Source organism: Catharus ustulatus, chromosome 1 (assembly GCF_009819885.2).
Source record: "Catharus ustulatus isolate bCatUst1 chromosome 1, bCatUst1.pri.v2, whole genome shotgun sequence".
Lineage (NCBI taxonomy): Eukaryota > Metazoa > Chordata > Aves > Passeriformes > Turdidae > Catharus > Catharus ustulatus.
In genome coordinates, this window is record NC_046221.1 from 107,835,623 (window position 1) to 107,855,574 (window position 19,952).

Sequence of the window (19,952 nt, forward strand, 5' to 3'; positions counted from 1 at the left end):
ACAAATTAAAAGTGAGGGGAAAAAAAGTTACAGGGCAGGAACTACAGATTAATTGGCTTTACTGTGCTTGAGTTACTCTCTGTTTTAAACTGGCACTAGCAGTGATGTGCAGATGGAAGGAGCCTGCTGTCCACAGAGTCCCTTGTTCACTGCCCGTTTGCCCTCTGCCCCAGGAAATGCCCCCTGGACATTCACACAAGCACAAGGAATAAACGCTCTGTGGTAGCTCACCTAGTCATTAAAACTCAGTTCAAACAAAGGATTTTAAATCTCTTATTCTGAGTAACCAGCTGTCCTGCCCAAGCCTCGTTTCCTTCAGAAATAATTTCACAGACATCAGATCCCAAGCACTCTTGAATAATTTATGGCCTGGAGGGTAACAAATCTTTTTCATGAGTATCTGTAACCTCCTACTAATAAATAATTAACTGTTTGCTCATTAACAGTACTAAGAATAAAAAAGCATTAAATTTCCATTGAGTCTCCTAATATATTCCAGGAATGCTAAGGTTTAATGCATCAAGTGTTCCAATATTAAGAAATTTCAACTTGTAACATGACCAATAAAATTTATTAAGTATTATATTTACAACTATTTACATATCTCTTCCATAGATTAATATTAAAATAGACAATATACAATTTAAGAATTTTAATTCAAAGGCATTTTGTTGGAAAAAATAGGCTCTATTACGAGACCACCATATAAGAGCAAAAGGTTTTTTTTGTTTTACACAAAAATATTTTCAGTATAGGAAGTCACAGATATGGCATTACAACAGCAGACTAATATGAAGTATGATTTTGTAAATATTACAACAGTTTAGGTATCAGTTATGGAAGAGCAGGAGTTCAGAATCCTGTGGAGCATGCAATACAGTTCAATCCTTTTACAGTTATGGTGATGAAACAAGCAGCTAAATCGAACGCATGCCATACAAAGAGGAACTGCCAACCAGGAACACATTACACTTAATAAAAACAACAACTTTGGTCCAATAAAACATTAGACAAAAACAGTTTTACAGTTAAAATATCTATTTTATACAGGTTTGAACATTAATTACAAGACTATTTACATTTGCACAATATGTATAAAATAAATTATTTAAAAATGAAGACAATATTACATCTTTTTCCAAAAAGAAATCTGTACAGTAATTTACAAAACATAGTAAGATTGATTATTTTCCTCCAAGTCTTCCACTTTCTTCCACAGGCTTTCTCATCATTTTTCTGTGGGAGTTCAACTGTTACTGAAGTTTAATAATACAAAGCTTTATAGCAGATTGTAAGTATCGTTTGCTTTTTGGTGGATGTTTTAGTTATTAACAGCTTCCAGCGCTGTGAACTCACCAGGTTTTGTCATACTTTTCAGCAATAAGCTCTAAAGCTACAGGCAATTTTAAAATATAGATAACAGCAGTTACAGGGAATCTGAATTTGAAATTAGCATCCATCTTCTGTGTTTAAACAAGTGCCTGTGCCACACTTTTCTGTGGGAACACCTGAATTATTGAGAAATGTGGTATTCCCCAGAATTAAGTGCTCTGTCTCAAAAGAAAAATACCTTTGTGCATCACTGCACCTCAGTCTCTACAGGGAGGGGCAAGCCAGATGGTGCTGGTTGTCATATGGGTGTCAATTCAAAGTCATCATTAACATCAACAAGAGGAACATAAAACTCCTGGATTTCATAAATGCTGATAGATTTGTATGTAGCAGGATCAAGCTCTTGCAGTTTAAGCTGCCACTCCAGTCTCTGCACCGCATTCAGTGCTGCTGCTTCGTGCTGCTGCCTCATCAAAAGGCACGTCTGGTTTAAAAATCAAGAAAAAAGTTATTGAAATATTTGAAAAAATACTATTTCAACGAATTTGAACACAGGAAATGTCTCTAAGAGCCTCTCTGGTGATAGTAAATAACTCCCCCAGTATATATTCAGAAATTTACAAAATATTCCATTACACTACATGGCAACAAAAGTTAGGTTTTTTCTATACTAGCAGACCTTCCTTTGTGTTGCCTCCACAAAAGCCCATGATACTGCACACAAATCTACTATTTATTCATCTCCTCTTCATAATGACATTTTTTTTTTTTTTTAAGTGGAAAGACCAAGGAGTGTGTACCTTTAATTTGTCAAACTTATCATCAACATCCTGCAGCCATGACATGAACTGTCTTGCATTAAATCGATCCCTCACCGATGTTTTGCTGTCATCAGTCTGCAAGAAAAAAAATTTTACTCAAACTTGATGATTCAATCTTAAAACATACTTTAAAACACAAAACCTATTCTGTGGGACATGAACAATAAACAATCCCACAAAAACTGCTTCCCATGGAAAAAGAGATTCAAAGTATAAAGGTGTATAAATGTTGACCAACACTTCCACTGTGAGCCAGCTGCTCACTAAAAATGGGTATTTTCAGATTCCCTCCAGCTATTTACTGTGCTCTGGTTTTGAAATTTAGAGTGGGATGCTTAAAGACTTATACTCTAAAGTCTTCACTAATAAAAGGCAGATCCTTCCACAAAAATTACTGTCTCTTTTTTTCTCTTTAAAATTCAGTAACAAATCAAATCAATATCCCTCAGGGAAAAGCAAAAATTTTATTAACAGAAAACTTAAACAGCCTGATTTAACTAACTACACAAGTATTGAATGCAATTTAAAAAATATTTTTGCCATCACAATCCCTAAAAGGAGATTAAAAAAATGGAACAGACCTGTCTTATGTCCTGCTTAATGAAATAGTTGGCTTTTTAAAAATTCCAATAATTTCATAGGGATTTGGAATCTCACATCTGCCCACTTTGAGAAACTAGATATATTCTATACATAGTCCTAAAGCGAGACTATGCCAATCTAACATTTAAAGAATAACCACTAAATACAAGAAGCTGCTGTTCTTCTTTCAGGGAGAAGAGACTGCAGGAATTTGTACTGCAGCAGAAGGAATAAAAAGAAGCCCAACCAAATGTGCAAAGATTGACCTTTCTAGAGAAGAAAATTAGTATTTGCTAATGGGCTAACAGGAAAATGCAGGATGCATTACAAGACAATGTTTTCTTATGTATCTACATTCTTCTCATTAAACAAATTTAAATTAAACCATCAAGTTGGTAGTATAAAACATTGATTTCATTTATGTAAAATATTTATTTCATAATTTGCTGAACATTATATGCAAAGTTATTTCCTAAGAAAAATTACTACAGACTGAAACACAAAGCTGTTGAAGTAGTGAGGGAGGAGAGGCATTTTATTACTGCTCTTGTTATTATAAAGATGATCAAAAAAATGGCAATACTTGGAGGTACACACAACACCTCAACTTCTCCCCCAACGACGATTCCTTTTGTTTCACAAAATTCAAATACATTATCAGTTTACTTTAAAAGAATTGTAAAATCTTTACTACAAAAATGCAGTTATGTGTTCAACTCATGTATTCCTCATCTCTGAAAAGCTCAAGGTCTATGAATTGGAGCAGAAATCAAGCAAAGTATATTCAGAATTTTGGAAGAGAAAAATGTTTGCCCTATCAGTTAGAAGTACTAAGGAAATGATGCTTTAAAAATTTATCTGTATAAAACTTAAAATGAGACAACAGTACAGTCTCCATAAACTGCTATCTCCTGCTGAATCACCTTGTTGGGCATAGCTCTAGTTCTTTAAAGACTGGGGAAAAATGTAGTAAGAGACTGAAGAAACACTGGAAGCTGTAATAATTCTATAAAGGGCTCCGAAGCTAATGCAAAATCTCCCATATGTTGGAAATGTGTTCCATTTTTAAATGTCCAACATCCAATGCATCAACACATTTATTCCACCCAAAACATCAACATTTCCTCCTTGCATTATGTGCTGCTCACAGTCACTGTGACAGGTGTCAAATGCTGGTTCCATGTTTGGAAAAAACTGTCCACAAAATACCAACTCCATGAGATTATTTTCTCTTAGAGATACAGCTGCAGCCAACTTTGAGTGGCAGTGCATAAAACATACACAGATTGTGAAGCACACTGCTTATTTTATGTTTTAATGAGGACTAAATATCCACATTGAACATGTAAATAACATAGCACAAGTAAGTCCTATGCAGCCTAAAGTATTTTGAAAAAGGTTATTTAATCTGGTAGCATTCAACATTTCACTGTTGGTCATTTGTTTTTTATGGTACAGTTCTAGCAACTGTATTGCACAGAGGAGAAAAGAATAATGTGGATATATCCACAAAACATTTCCAAATTTCATAAACCAATTTTATAATTTCTCACACTACTGCATTCCAATTATCTTGATTACTGATTGATGTGATCTTCTATGCTAATGATTTCTTTGCTCTTGTTTAAGCTGTATTTGTAAGCTTCAAAAACATGTTCTGTTTATGACTGAAATCTGTTTTCTATAACAAAATCAGTAGAAGAATTTTCTTATTCTATCCATCCCATAATTCCTGGAGGTGAAAGAAAACCAGACATGGTACAAAACAAAAAAACCTCATACACACACCCCTATCTTCCTATTACTGTACACCCAATTGAGGCCCAATATAAGTAACAACCTGCAGTGGGCATAATCTTAATTCCAGGCAAATCAATGACAATTTTTCTATGGGAACAGAATTCTCACCAAATGCTTAAGCAAGGCTAGCCAGACCTTTTTGTCTGAAGTTATGAGGGATAAATCTTTACCTGAGCATCCAGAGGCACATTGTACACCTCAGCATCCAGCAGCACAGTGCAGGCACTGAAGGGTAGAGTTTGATTAGCCAAGGTCCTGGCTGCTCGGTAGTGAACACGCAGAACCTCTTGTTCATTAGAGACAATAAGCTTTTCCTAATTAAGATATCAACATATAAATATACATTTAGTAAATTAAGCATTCATTAAAATGTCCACTAATTTAAATGTTTCTTTTTTAGGGCTTACACTTTTGAACAGTGGGAGAAATGGGCAGCTGAAGATAGGAGGGGTTGTTCTTCTAATGAAATCCAAAATTTCAATTTAAAGATGCAAAGAGTGTTCCATGGATGTCAGAACTGAAAACACCTTCTTCTTAGCCCCAGCCTCCATTGATGGCTAAATGGTTCCACTCATTGAGGCAAGTTCTGGTTAATGAGGGTGGGGAAAGATGAAAGGTAGCAGGAGCATAGGGTACAGATTTGTGAATGTTAACTGTATGAAGCCTTTTACTCCAGGCACAGTGGCCAAACAAACTGAAGCAGAAATATAATATAATATATAAAATATATTTTATATAATGATATATAATATAATTATATAATATGTTTTAAACAACATGCAGTAACTCCCCAAATTTCAAGCTGCATAAATACTCTTTCCTAAATTGAGACAAGAAAAATACAACTCACTTGACAATGCTTGACTTCCAGTTGTATAAAGTGGATTTCATTTGAAGAACAGCCCTTAATGAGTAAAATAATTATGAACATGCACAATTTTTTTAAGACTTAGAAGAATGTTTGTATGTGTTTACTGCTCCACAATAAAATGGCTCTATTTTTTTATCAAAATAAAATAAAGTGGATTATAATTTTATAACGTATTTCCTGGTTTTAGAAAACAGGGAAAGGAGCACCTTTCCTTTAGTTAGAACCATAGAGTCTGGGTTGGAAGGGACCTTAAAGATTATCTGGTTACAACCCCCCAGCTGTGGGCAAGAACACCTTCCACTAGACCAGTTTGCTCAGGGCTCCACACAGCCTGGCCTTGAACCCTACCAGGAACGGGGCATCCACAGGTTCTCTGGGCAATCTGTTCCAGTGCCTCACCACCCTGACAATAAAGAATTTCTTCTTAATATTCTAATCTAAATCTCTCCTCTTGTGGTTTACAAGTGTACCTCCCCTTCTCTTATCACTATTTGTCTGTATTAAAAGTCACTTTCCCTCTTTCATGGAAGCCCCTTTGCATGCTGAAATGCCCCAGTGAAGTCTCCCTGGAGCCTCTCTTCTCCAGGCTGAACAGCCCTAGCTCTCTCAGTCTATTCTCCACAGGAGAGGTGCTCCAGCCCTCTCACCAGTTTCATGGCCCTCCTCTGGACTCACTCCAACAGGTCCATGTCCTCCTGTGTCAGGGACCCCAGAGCTGAATGCAGCTCTCTGGGGAGCAGGGGGTCTCACCAGAGCAGAGTAGAGGGACAGAAGTACCTCCCTCGCCCTACTGGCCACAATATTTTTAGTTGCAACAGATTTCCTTTCAGTCAAAACTTGAACCATGTTTACAATCTTGGTACTTCTTATTTTATACTTTTCACTGAAATACTAAATTTAAGTAAAATCCCTCCCTCAGCTGGGTTTGTTAAGTCACATTGAAGTTGTCAATTTAAAAAGCATCATGCTATGTTTGATGTGGCAGCTCCTTGTATAACTATGTGGAAATCCTTATACATCTGTGCCAGAAAGGGGTTCTGCCTGTGCCCACAAGCTATCTGGCTCACAATACTGGCGTCTAAAGCTAGGTTAGCAAGGAAAAAGGGCAACCTAAAAATAAAGAATACTCCTAAAGCAAGAGTATTTTCCGTATTTCTGTATTCAAAAATCAATGATACCTACAGATGTAGTTCTAAAATAATTTTAGGCAGTTTCTGAGCAGAATACTGCCAAACATATTTTAGTCTTAGAGCCACATGTGTATCCTCTCAATACAGAATTTACTATGTTTTCAATTCTTTAAACTCAGTCAGTTTGGTTCTGAAGTCTACAACCATCATTAGTTTTCAAAACTACAGTGTGAAGCTTCCTTCCCACTGCCTCTAGGATAAATCTGGGACACAACTCAGAGCAATTAGCAGGAAAAAAACTGCTCTCTTACCAACTTGAGGGCTCTGCTAACCAGGTTGAAACCATTTCCCCCTGCTCGCTTAGAAGTTTCTCCAATTAATAAATTTGGATAGAAAGAAGATTATTTGTAAACATTGTTAAATTGAGAAAAATGTTGTCTGTTCATTGCAAAGACAAAAACTCCTAAAGCTTAAATCCAGGACATAAAATTAAATTAGCCTTACCCTTTCAATACTGTGCTGTAAACGTAGCTTCATTCTTACAACCTCCTGTTGTTTAAATAGTTCCTTAAGTGGGTCTGACAGTGATGGAGGTGGTGTAATCTGTGGGAAAAGTATTAAAAATAGTATAGTGAATATATATTTAACATGTTAGCACTGCTTATGTGATTTATATAAAAAACAAAACCCAAGAAACAATAAGTAAGGCATTAAAAAAAAAAACATGAGCTTTTTACTGTCCATTAATTTCGTGAATTCGATGTGTAAAAGGTTTTAAGGATTCCATACCATAAAATTCATTTCACCCAAGTGAAAATGGTGTTTCAAGCTGTTTAGTGCATTTAACCAGTCATTATCAGCATTCCATAGCTGCTCTTTTTAAAATGCTATACTGTAGAATATAGTAAGAATACAACTTGCTTTCAGTTTTTAAGATTTTTTTAAAGCACAGTTGTTCATTGTGAAAAGACAAAAACTGGCTAGCAAAATGCAAGAGCAAAGCAAAAAAAAAAAGTATTGCTAAAAAACCCCCAAATCACTTGATATATTCATACAACAGCAACAGCATTTTATACTGCACAAAAGATAACCAACCATACTCCTAATCTTGCAATCATGCAGAACACAGCCAAGCACAAAAGGTAGACTAGAGATGCAGACAGTAGCTTAAAAAAGTGCTTTTTCCTGTCAGTTATTCAAATAAGTTTTTTAAAAAGAAAATAATTTTTAAAAACCAAATATACTTGAGTGACATATCAACACTGTTACTGATTTGCTATTCTATAAACATTCTGCATCTTCAGTCAATTATAGTAAACAACCAGAATTACTGTCTGGTCTGAGATGTATGAAAAACAAGGCACCTGGAGCTCTCCAGGCAACTGCAGAAATCAGGTGCTTTTTGAGAGGTAACTAATAAAAATCTTGGGAGTTTTAAGGCTCCACCCAAAGTTTACTTTTCTTTATGCCAGTTCGATCTGACAGTTCAGCATGGGTTTTAACAAGTGGCACTGCTTTGGAAAGACCCATTCAAATTACATGAAACAGTACCTTACTACCTCTGATACTCAAAAACCACAGCTCAAATACATACCTGCTACATGTAACTATAGTAAATATGCTAGTTACTATCACCTACCTCGTACCTAACAAACAGAAAGATAAATAAATCTCTTCAATAAGTCCTTCTACTGTCAAGAAGTAATAAATCCATTATTTATTGACACACTATAGATTAAACTAGATTTTTAATATCAATCTTGCACCTACACATTCCAGTAGTGATTTATCTACCAAAAATGCCTGAATTATTATTATTACATTGAAAAATTATTTCAGGACAATTTTTTCCCCAATTGGAAGTTAGCCAATGTCTCTGGAATTATAGAGCGTAATACGAATAACTGATTACAGTTCTTTTCTTAAATTATTTTATCTTATAAAATGGCATTCAACTCCTTCACATTTCAAACTACAGAATAGGATACACTTCATTTTTCTCAGTGAAAACAGTTTGGCTCTCAAGCCAGTAATGTTTATGGCAGAGCCATTTTGTATAAAACATCAGTATTAAAAACAAATATACTCCCTATAGTCTAGTTTTTCCTGAAAACTTTGCATTCATAGTACAGTATAAGAGTGCTGTCACAGTCTTTCAATAAAATAAGACATGATGCTTCTAAGTAATATCAAGCTTTAATTTTAATAAACCCAAAATATCTCCCAAAATCTCTGTTCTTTTGCTTACAGAAAAGCACACAGATAAGAAACAAGACTGAGAATCTGTCGATAAATAAGCTTTGGGTTTATGCATCTACATTTTCCAGAAATAAAAATTTCAGAGCTGGCAAGCATCCGTATCACCTGAACAATGTCACAGAATCACAGAATGGTCCGGGTAGGAAGGGACCTTAGAGGTCATCGAGTTCCAAGCCCCCTGTCATGTGCAGGGATGCCCCCCACTAGACCAGGTTATTCAAGGCCCCATCCAAACTGCGCTGAACATTTCCAGGGATGAGGCATCCACAGTTTGTCTTGGCAACCCACTCCAGTGTCTCGCCACTCTCACAGTGGTGAATTTTTTAGTAATATCTAATCCAAACCTGCCCTCTCTCAGTTTGATGCCATTCACCCTTGTCCTGTAAGAAATATTGTAAAATATTATTCCCTTAAATTTACAGACTGTTTCATTGCACAAGAGAAATGAGGATCAACACCATAGAAATAATTTGACAAGGAGATGATCACCTAGACAGCAGAGCTGTGTGGACTTTTATTTAAACATGTAGAACTCTGTGTCAGCAGATTATGTTCAGCCCCGAACACAGATCATGTTCTGACTTGTGTGACATTGACAGATCTCCATGACCCCAGAGATCCCTACTGCCACTGGATACATCCGTAAACTCTTCACTCTTGCCCAGCCCAGCACTACCTGCCAAAATGTACAGCTAAATACTAGGTTTGGTTGCAGTAATTTATGGAATGATCTGTTTTTTCCTCTCCTCTTGGAAACTTGGGAAAAGTGAGCCTCAGATCCTTAAGAGTCTGAACGCAGGATCTGGGTAGTTGCACACCACCTGCTGGAAAACCCAGCCTGTGAACCAGTACTGGACTCAGACAAAGGAAATTGGTTTCTTTGAGATCAGAAAGTCTAACTTAAAGGTCTTGAGGGAGGAACACCCAGAGGAGCCTCTTGGACCTTCTAGTCAAAGAAACTGCTGCTAAAGAGACCACAAAAAAACTGTGTAGGGAAAATACAAGCACATAGGTTGGACTTGCAAGAACAGAGCATGAAACTGAGCACCACAAAAAAAGGTGCCCTCTGTTTTTTTGCATAACCAAAATATTAAGCTATTTTCTTAAGGGCCCACACTCCATACAGAAGAGAGAGAAACAAAAGGGCGCTGCCCGCTTCAGAGAATTTTCTGTTCTCAGTCTGAGAAACAACTCAGAAAAGCCAGACATAACTTGGCCTTGTGCCTCTGCTCCACCTCACCTGGAGCCAGCCATTAGAGCATGTTTGGTTGGCAAGAGCTCATGTTCAAGACATGCCCTCCCCCTCTCCAATACATCAAAATCCGTCAGCAACTTTACTGCAGGCTTGCATGCTTCAAAGCAACTACAACAAGAGCATCAACTCTTCACTCTGTAAGCCTTCAATCCCCATTTGTGCCTGCTACAAACCTTCACTCTTCTGCGTCATCCGAACAACTGGCCTGCTCTAATGCTCTAGTTCATGCATTTTGAAATAAAGTTTGGTAATATGCCTAAAATTAGATTTTACCACTTGAGTTTCTACAGCAATGCCAAGGAGACTGGACTTTACTAGAAACACATCTGCTAGATAGCCATTGAAGGCTGGCACTGAATCGTCCTGGTACCTCCTCTCAGGAGACAATACAGATAAAGATGACTGAACCCTGTAGAACATGGAACAATCCAAAAGGCAACAGAGCCAAGAACGACTGTAATTTACTCTGTTAGAAGATTCAGATTTGTTTCCTTCTATTGTGAACTGACCTGATGTCTCCCACCTTATGTTCTGCATTTGTCCTGGTGAGAGGGAAGCCATAATTCATATGTGGATACCTTCAAAGCCTTAGGTGATCAAGACTGTGTATTACAATATATAAACAAGGCAGTGGAAACAAGGTTTCAGCACACCATCTCCTGGTTCCCACCTACAGCACGTTTGAAGTTCATCAGATAAACCACAGTGCATCATTAAAATTCCAATGCAGAGAACAGTATGTTACACCAACCATTCTAAGTCTCAGAGTGCCAGAGCTAAATATATGGTCTTCACATAGACCTACACAAAGGGTATCTGTAACACAGGAATAATTAAAGAAAGAGTATCTACTTTCTGTCTACGTAAATTGATGAGGCAAAAATTTGGTTAACAGAGAATCATTAGAAAATCAAAGGAAAAAAATGTAAAATAAACTCGGCGAAAAGATAACTTTACAACTGCTTATTAAATTCTGCATAATAGGCATAACAACATGTTATTAATATTTCATAATTTCAGAGAGACTAGGCCTAGCCTTTCTTTTCACTTTGTTGGACAATGTCTACAATAAACAAACAGTCATTTCTGAGAATGAAATGATCCTTGGTTTAGCAATACTCCTTTTTATGGTATTTGTAACAGGAATTACAGTAATTTCATGACCATAAGGCACACCGGACTATAAGGCACAACTCCGGGAGTCGGCAAATTTCGCAACTTTGTTCATCATATAAGGTGCACTGGACTACAAGGTGCACTTCTGGGTTTGGGCCAAAATTTTAGTCAAAAGAGCGCGCCTTAAAGTCATGAAATTACTGTATTATGATTGTGATTTTTAGTGGTGACAAAATAAAATTATTAAACTATATATATGAGCAAATTCTGGCAGTGAATTAAATCTGAACTATTACCAATTTTTTTTAACCATTTTTTTTCTGAAAGGAAACATGGAAAGTTTTATCAAAATTGTACGTCTACACAAGTAGCAGTAATTAAATAAAGCGCTTAGTTGCATTGGAGATTTTTCACACAAACAAAACTGAGGAGTATCTTCTTATTTGAAGAAAACTCATGTTTTTTCTTATACTTTAATTCTAATGAAAATAACCATCAATTTCCTAATAATTTCCTTTGGCTTCTCGAAATTTATATCCTTCCTTTTTACTTCTAGGAGCTCAAAATAAAAAGCTCCACCTGTTCTCTCTACATCTGCAGAATATTACCAGGACCATCAAAGTATATACAAAACAATGAACTGTTTAAACCATCATTACCATCAGAACACGTATGTGTAAGGAAGCAAACCAGAAATCAAAATGAGACAAAAATCAGTAACTGTAGTCCTTCAATTACATATTTACATTTTTATCCATTTTTCTTTTCAACAATTAATTAAAAGTCATTGAGAACAGGAAGCACACATCCATCTCTGGTATTTTCTGAACCTGTTATCTGAGGTTTTGCCTCAGGTACCTACATTTATCTTCATCGACGGCAGAGTCCCTATTATACACACCGTACGGAGAGGGCGCCTGGGGCTGCCTTGGAAAGCCTACGCTGATCGGGTTTCCGTTACTAATTCGTTACTTTGTTGCGCACGGCACGGATCTTTGCAGGAAAAAAAAAAAGTGCGCCTTATAGTCCGGTGCACCTTATATGATCTACAAAGTTGCGAATTTTGCCGACTGGGTGTGCCTTATAGTCCAGTGCACTTTATGGTCGTGAAATTACTGTAAGTCAAAAACTCTGCCCTCCTTATCCCTCCTTATGGTGTCTACACATATTGCCATTTATGATCAGGAATCGAATTCTATTGCTCAGGTAGGAGACGGGCCAGGGAAAAATACATGCCATGCATCTCTACTTCCCACTTATCCCACATTAAGCACTGATGTGTGATGCCAAAGCAGTAAGCTGTAGCTTGGAAACAGTATGTACTTGACTAGTAGCAGCTTAAAAAAAAAAATAAATCTATGCCTCCAGTGATGAAGATGTTACAGAAGCTGCAACAGCTACTGACAAAGATTTGTAGACTTGGGAAGGCTGACAGCCTGGTACATTGTAGTGAAGTTTACCATACACCCTGGTTCACTTACAGACCTTGTAAAAGGGTCATCTTACCCACATCTTTCCTCTGACTATAACTGGCCTACTAATTCCAAAAAGTTGAGAACAGCTCGTACAGGGAATTAGGACTAGCTGTGTAATGAAGCAAATGGTCTTAAATTTACACATTAAACTTCTATTCATTGCTTCATCAAAAAATCCTCAAATCTAATGGAAAAAATTAAAGCTTTTTTACTCTTAAGTAAGGGTGAGTTATCTTAGATGAGCTGATATAACTTGTCTATTCAGAAATGAAGAGCTTAGACCTAAACAAGTGTCTCTGTACTACAGATATTCTTCAGTAAAAAGGAAAAAAGCCTCGACATTAGTTAATGAAATTATGAATACTTTAGATTGATGGATTGTAAATGCCAGGACACAGCAGATTGTAACTGCTGCTTTTGAGATAGCTGGGAGGCACTCTCCTACTTAAAACATTTGGTGATGGACTTAGTATGCTGAAGCACTGCACTTCCACCCCCCTCCAAATGAAACAGCTTTGAGTACATAATGAAATTATTGACAGTAGAAATTCAGAGAAACTCTCAATAATTGACTACACTTCTGAAAGAGTAGGCTTTATATACTCTGAAACAGTGTTTGTCTGTATGCCCTTGACAGGTGTTTGTCTTACAGTGACTGTGAAACCACTGTTTATATTTCCAGTGAATGGGGTTTTTAAATATGATGCCATTAATCAATATTAATTTGATGTATGTCAACTTACTGCTTCCAGCAGAATATTCAGATCCTGTTAGGAAGAATACAGAAGTTACACAAATAAAACCAAAACATGCCTTTCATTGTACTGCATGTTGAAAGACCATGTTACTTACAGTTGGGATGCATATCTTGCTCAGGGGATTGCCATCCAGCAGGTAGGAACCATTGAAGGTCACATATTCATCGTAATATTGAGGTGCCTGAGGAATAACACTGCACAGCAATTTACGCTTCTCTTCTATTTTCTTCCTTATGTGCAAGTATTCAAAATAGGGGTTTGCTCTTTCAGAACTGTATGGTTGAATCTCTTCAAGTTTCAGAGAATCAACAATAGCTGCCAGTGACTGCTGGGTCTTCTCCTTGGCCTGCAGCAAAGACGGGTTTGCTTGCACAGGCTGAGGCACACGTGACACCTTCCTTTTACGTGGATGATGTACCTGAGCATCATCATCCTCAGTTAATCTAATTCTTGCTTTCATAGATGCTGATGATTCAGATTCTTTTTCTGATGCTTGTGTACACCCAAGAGGATTCTGCTTGCCCTGGTTAGCAAGCAAATTTGCTCTGTTCCTTGTGATTCTTTGAGGTACTTCTTGCTGTTCCATCTTCTGATCCTCAGCAATTTCCTCTACTTTAACTATTTGGTTGTATTTATGCACCTCTTCCTGTGTGATTTGCTGTGAACTACTTTCCAAACCGGACAGAGAGGAGTACTGTGGTGGATCATCTGCCAACACATTTTCTCTGTCTGCAGTGCAGGGGCTTTTATTAACCAATTCATTTGTAATTCCCTTTGACATTCCTGAACTTAGTTCACAGAGATCAGCATTGGCTCTACTATCAACATGCACAGAGACCAACTTTTCTCGCTGGTCTTTTTCACTTCTAATACCTGAAGTATCTGCTGTGTTACCATCCACTTCACTCAGGGCATTCTTACAAACAACTTTACTGAATGAGTATGAATTCATATTTAACTGTGAACTGCTATCACTTTCAGGAGTATCTTTCTCTAATGGTAGCATTGGTAAATCATTAACCCTTTCATAGCTCTGTGAAACATCTTTTGCAGAGCTCTCAGAACATAAAGCCATGGGTGTATCAATCTTCTTAATGTCTGAAGGGAAGAAAGCATTTTCCAAGTCTCTGGTACTAGTAGCATCTGTATCCAAAGTAGAAGTTGTAGTCTGAACTACATTTTGCTGTTGTATCAATGATGAATCTTGACTGATCATGCCTGGTAAAGAAACACGTTCTGACACAACTGGAAGTGGCTGGATAGGTAAAGAACAAGGCAACTGTGAAGGCAAAAATGATGCAGACTCTTGAGAACTGGAACTTCCCTTAATTTCAGGGTGCTGAGGCAAAAATTCAGATACTTGTTGCTCTTTTAATGTCCCGCTCTCAGAATTAATTACTGCTATAATGCTTTTAGCATCTTGCTCTGATACACCACAACCTGAGCTGTTGAAGTCATTATTTAATGAATTAAGTCTGTCAAAAGGCACATCCCATAGTTTGGTTTTCTGAGTCACACCACTTTGACTACAAGGCTCTAAATGCATGTTAGAGTCTTCTGAGGGGCTCATCTGAGCAGTATCTTTAATTGTACTTGTCCCCATTGTTGTCTGTTTGTTGCTAACAGCTCTATTTGGGGAAGATGTGAAGTTTGACTGCAGAACAGTCACACTACTTTGAAAATCTCTTTCAAGCGTGCTGCACGGTAGTTCTGGTTTAGGAGAAGTGCTACCATAAGTCTGAACTGACAGCAGAGTGTTCTGGTTGTTTTCTTCTGATGTTTGAGGCTGTTTGCTGTGTTCAGAAACTGCAGCAGGCATGCTGCATCTTCGAACCTCCGCAACAGGCCTACACTCATTTAAAACCAACTTCACATCTTCAGCAGATGCTGATCTAACATACATTTGTGGGAGCCTGTTCGTGAAAGGTGGCTTAATGCGATCTGGCAACTCAGCAAGACCATCAGCCTCTTTTTCTACAAGGGCTGGTGATTTGGCACTTGCCAAAAATGGTGACTGTGAAAAAGACATTTGGGAATCAGAACCTTCTGGCATAAAGTCTGAATCATATTCAGTTACAGGCCTTGGAGTAGTTACTGTGGTATGGCAAGAATCCTCAGAGCTCGCAACAGAAACCATTGACACTGACCTGGAGCTCAGCCCCATCTTTTCACTTTCTGATTTGGGAGATCTATTTAAATTATCTAGAGACAAGGAAGGCTTTGCAACATTGAGACTTCTCGTATCTACTGACTGTGATCTATTACTTGTAGCATCTTTCTGCTGTTTCTCCTTCATACAAACATCTGGCAACTCTGAACTTTTTGAACGAATCAGTTCTTTGCCTTTTACTTCAGCTATTGAGTGTTTGGGTTTTTCCTTCATTTTGTTATGTTCTGAACAAGTGCGGTTTCTCAAACGTTCCTTCTCCTTCTGCTTTATTTTTTCTTTATGCTTTCTATGCCACTGCTCTATTTCCAGATCTTTAAGGCTAAGCATTCTTTCAAAACTAGTTTGCATTAAATCATCATTGACTAATCTTTTCTCTTTAGGCCGAGCATCCTTTGGTGCAGGAGCTGGTTTAGGCTTCAGTTTCTCATGTTCAAGTTTTAGTTTAAGCAAACCACTCTGATGCAGTTTATCTTTATGCTTGTCTCTCTCTTTGTATCTGTCTATATCTTTATCTTTTTTATCTTTCTCTCTACCATCTGGAGTTTTCAACAAATCATCTTTTGGTTTTTCTTTCAAAGATGACAGTTTGTCATGAACTGTTTTGTTACTTTCGGTAATAGTACATCTCCTTTCCTCTTGCATGTGTTTTGAGTTTGCTAATGATGAGGTCTCCTTGTCTTTGGATTTATCTTTTTTTTCAAATTCCTTTTCTTTACTTCTATTTTTTTCTGATTTACTATATTCAGATTCTTTTTCGAACTGTTTGACTTTTCTTTCAGTACAGTGTTTTTCTTTGCTTTCAGCCCAATGTCTGTCTTTATCGGCCTTTTCTTTATCATGCTTCTTATCAGCTTTTTCTTTACTTCTTTCCTTGTCATCAACTTTTTTAAGAGCACCCATGCTTTTTACTTTATCATTTTCCTTATGGCACCTTTCTGCTTGCTGAACACTCGCCTTCTCCTTTACTTTCTCAGTATTTTCATTTACTTCTGCTTTTTCTTTCTCTATTTTGTATTCATGCTTTAACTTTTTCTCTTTTTCTCCATGTTTTCTTTCTATCTTTTCAACATCTTTTTCTTTGATTGAGAATCGCTTTTCTGTCTTTTCTTTATTTTCCTTTAAATTCTTTTCCTGCTTTTCAGTATCTGTTTCTCTTTCTACTATATGCAAGCTGGTTGCCTCATCTTTAACACCAAAACAGAACAATTCTAGTTCTCTATCTGCAAGTGTAACTTCTTTTTCTTCTTTTGTATCTTTTATTTTTTCATCCTTGAGAAACTTCTCATTTTCTTTTTTGTTTTTCTCTTTTTCTCTCTCATCTTTAATACTTCTCTCTTTCTGGAACTGTTTCTCCTTAACTAACTTATCTTCTTTTGCCACACTTTTTTCTAGCTTTGATTTTCTGTCTGAAGAAAGAGATTCATGTTCTGTATTTATCAACGTATCATCATTTTCATCACTTTTGAAAAAGTTCTCTTTCCAAAATTCTCTGTCAAACTCAATACTTCTTTGAACCTCTTTAACATTATGTTTGTGTTTCTCCCTCTCCCCATCCTGTTCCTTTTTGTGCTTTTCCTTTTCTTTTTCTTTGTGCTTTAATTTATGCTTTTTAAGTGTCTTACCTTCCTTGTCAATTTTTCTCAAAGTATATTCTGAATTCTCAAATGTTGAGCTATTATCTTCCTCTTTAATTTTAGGACTAGATTTTTCACCAAATTCCAAGTGAAAATCCTTTTGATGATGCTTGCTTTTTTCTTTGTGCTTGCAAGATTTGCCACTAGAACTTTCTACCAGATAATCAGAATCAGTGTTGTGATCATACCGAACTAATTCAGGCTGCAATGTTATTTCAGAACCGCCTGGTGATAAGCAAGTTTTGGTGTTTTCTTGCTTTAATGGCGTTGACTGCTTTTCACTTAACCCACAGGGATGCTTTGGAGATTTTCCAGTGGGGATATGAAACAGCTGTAAAGAAGAATCTTCTTTTGAGGTGAAAGACTTCTTAAAGGTTTCTTCCTCTCTAGCTTTATCTAAAGAATCTAACCCAGAAGTAGCTACATTTGTTACTCGAGCATTTTCTTTTTCTTGCTTTACTTCTTGATTCTCTTTATTTTTGCTTTGATTTTTTACCTTCTTTTTAACTTTGCCCTTTTGCTTGTGCTCGTTTGTGACCATATATTCTTTCTTCACTCTGACATCAGAATTTGATGTCTCTGAAACAGAGCAAGGAGAGACCATTTTCTTGTCCTGAAGTATTTCTTCATCTGAACTTTCAGAACTTGAATACAGAACTCTAGAGGGTTTCTGCTTTTTGTTTTTGAATGATTTTGAAAAGACAACTTTTTCTTGTTTCACAAACAAGTTGGTCTTTTCAACTTCGGTCTCATCTTCTTTCCTTGGGTCCTTTCTAAGAATGTGTTTGTCATCAATCATTTTTTTCATTTCATCTTCATCATCATCTTTGAATTCATACTCATCTAGAGCAGATGGAAGTGGTGCCTTACTAGAGGATGTTTGTTTGCTGTTGTTGGCTACAGAGTCCTTCTCTGCTTCTGAATCAACATTCCCATCTACGCTGGAAGGATTTACTGATGGAGCTTCTTCAGAATCTAGAGTAAAGAAACCAAAAATTAATTGAATACTCATGGGACACTTGTCACACTTCAGGACAAAAGAGTTCCGTTCAGCAGTCACCTCTTTACAAATCAAAAAAGAATAAAACCTACCTTAAACACACAACAAAACTTCTCTCTAGAATTAGGCTTTTTAAGAGAAAACAAAAGGTAATGAAATCAAAGTTCTCCCTCCCTTTACAGATCTCACTTAGGCATGCAAAAATACTAATTAACATTTACATCTAATAAAAGTAACATACTTTAAACTTTGAAAACGTCACCTATTGTGCATAATTCCTGTATAACCTGACTCTTACAATACCCGCACAGACAGACCGTTGAGGAATCAATTGCTAAACAGCAACAAGTTTCTATCACCCACATGGACAAATATTTGTCTTAAGATTAATGCTTCCAGCTAAGCTGAAGTTGATTCTGTGAAGTGATGCCACAACTGTCCCTTAGAACAGAAGGGCCATGCATTGTATTTCAGGTCATCCTAATGCCAAAAAAGTTAACACTACATCACAACATAGGGCAAAATATGGCTTTTTTCCCTTGAATTATAGCAAAATTTTGAACAGAAAACATTCCTGGGGGTGGGTTTTATTTATTTGGGAAAGAAAAAACAACTTTTACAATCATGTGATATGATGGTCTTCTTCACATGCTTTTCACAGATCACAGAATAGTTGAGGTTGGAAGGGACCTCTGGAGATCATCTAGTTCAACTTGCCCTGCTCAAGCAAGGGCATCCAGAGTCAGCTGCCCAGGACCCTGCTCAGAAAATTTTTAAATTATCTCCTACAAGGGAGACTCCACAGCCTCCCTGGACAACCCATGCCACTGCTTGGTCATCCTCACAGTGAAAGAAGTGTTTCCTGCTGTTCAGAGGGAACTTCCTGTGTTTCACTGTGTGCCCATTGCCTCTGGTCCCGTTACTGTGCACAACTGACAAAAGCCCAGCTCTGCCTTCTTTGCAATCTTCCCCTCGGGTATTTTTACGCATCAACAAGATTCCCCTGAGCCACTGCTTTTCTAGGCTCTTTATTATCTTTCTGGCCCTTCCCTGGACTCTCTCCATTATGTCAATGTCTCTCCTGCACTGGGGAGCCCAGAACTGGACCCAGTACTCCAGCTGTGGCCTTACCAGTGCTGAGCAGAGGCAAAGGATCACCTCCCTCAACCTGCTGGCAACATTCCTCCTAATGCAGCCTGGGACACCACTGGCCTTCTTAGTAGCAAGGGCACGTTGCTGGCACGTGATCAACTTAGTGACCACCAGGACACCCAGGGCCATTTCTGCAAAGCTGCTCTCCCAGCTGGTCAGATCCCAGCCTGCACTGCTGCTTTCATGGTTGCTCCTCCTCGGCTGCAGGACTTCACACTGCTCCTTGTTGAACTACATGAGATTCCCACGAGCCCTCTTCTCCAACACAGTGAGGTTCCTCTGGATGGCAGCACAACTCTGATGCACTACTCAATTCTCCTTAGAACCCCCAGTCCTGTGTCATTAGGAAACTTCTCTACCTCAATTATCAATGAAGTGTTAAACAGGAGTGGATGCAGAATTGATCCAAGGTACACAGGCAATTACTGGCCTCCAAATAAACTTTGTGCCACTAATCACCACCCTTCTGGCCTAGGAGTTCATCCTGTTTTCAATCCACCTCATTTCTTTTATCAAAAAGATTCTGAATTGTTGAAGATTCTGTGAAAGCCAAATGAAAATTTCCTGTCTGGTACTCAAGTAAGTTACTCATAGTTA

At 37.5% G+C, this 19,952-nt stretch overlaps 1 protein-coding gene across 2 annotated transcripts in view; it reads right to left on the bottom strand.

Annotated features, from left to right (window-relative positions):
• Positions 1-637: 637 nt before the first annotated feature.
• The window catches only part of ANKRD12 (ankyrin repeat domain 12), a 59,916-nt gene continuing 40,601 nt past the window's right edge, over positions 638-19,952 (bottom strand). For both annotated transcript variants that reach the window (XM_033052735.1, XM_033052743.1), the window contains 5 exons: positions 13,494-18,178; positions 7,041-7,139; positions 4,706-4,849; positions 2,133-2,228; positions 638-1,816 (listed from right to left, as the gene is read on the bottom strand). In XM_033052735.1, coding sequence (XP_032908626.1) covers positions 1,631-1,816; positions 2,133-2,228; positions 4,706-4,849; positions 7,041-7,139; positions 13,494-18,178 — 5,210 coding nt within the window. In that variant the 3' untranslated portion in view covers positions 638-1,630. The remainder of the gene's footprint in view (positions 1,817-2,132; positions 2,229-4,705; positions 4,850-7,040; positions 7,140-13,493; positions 18,179-19,952) is intronic.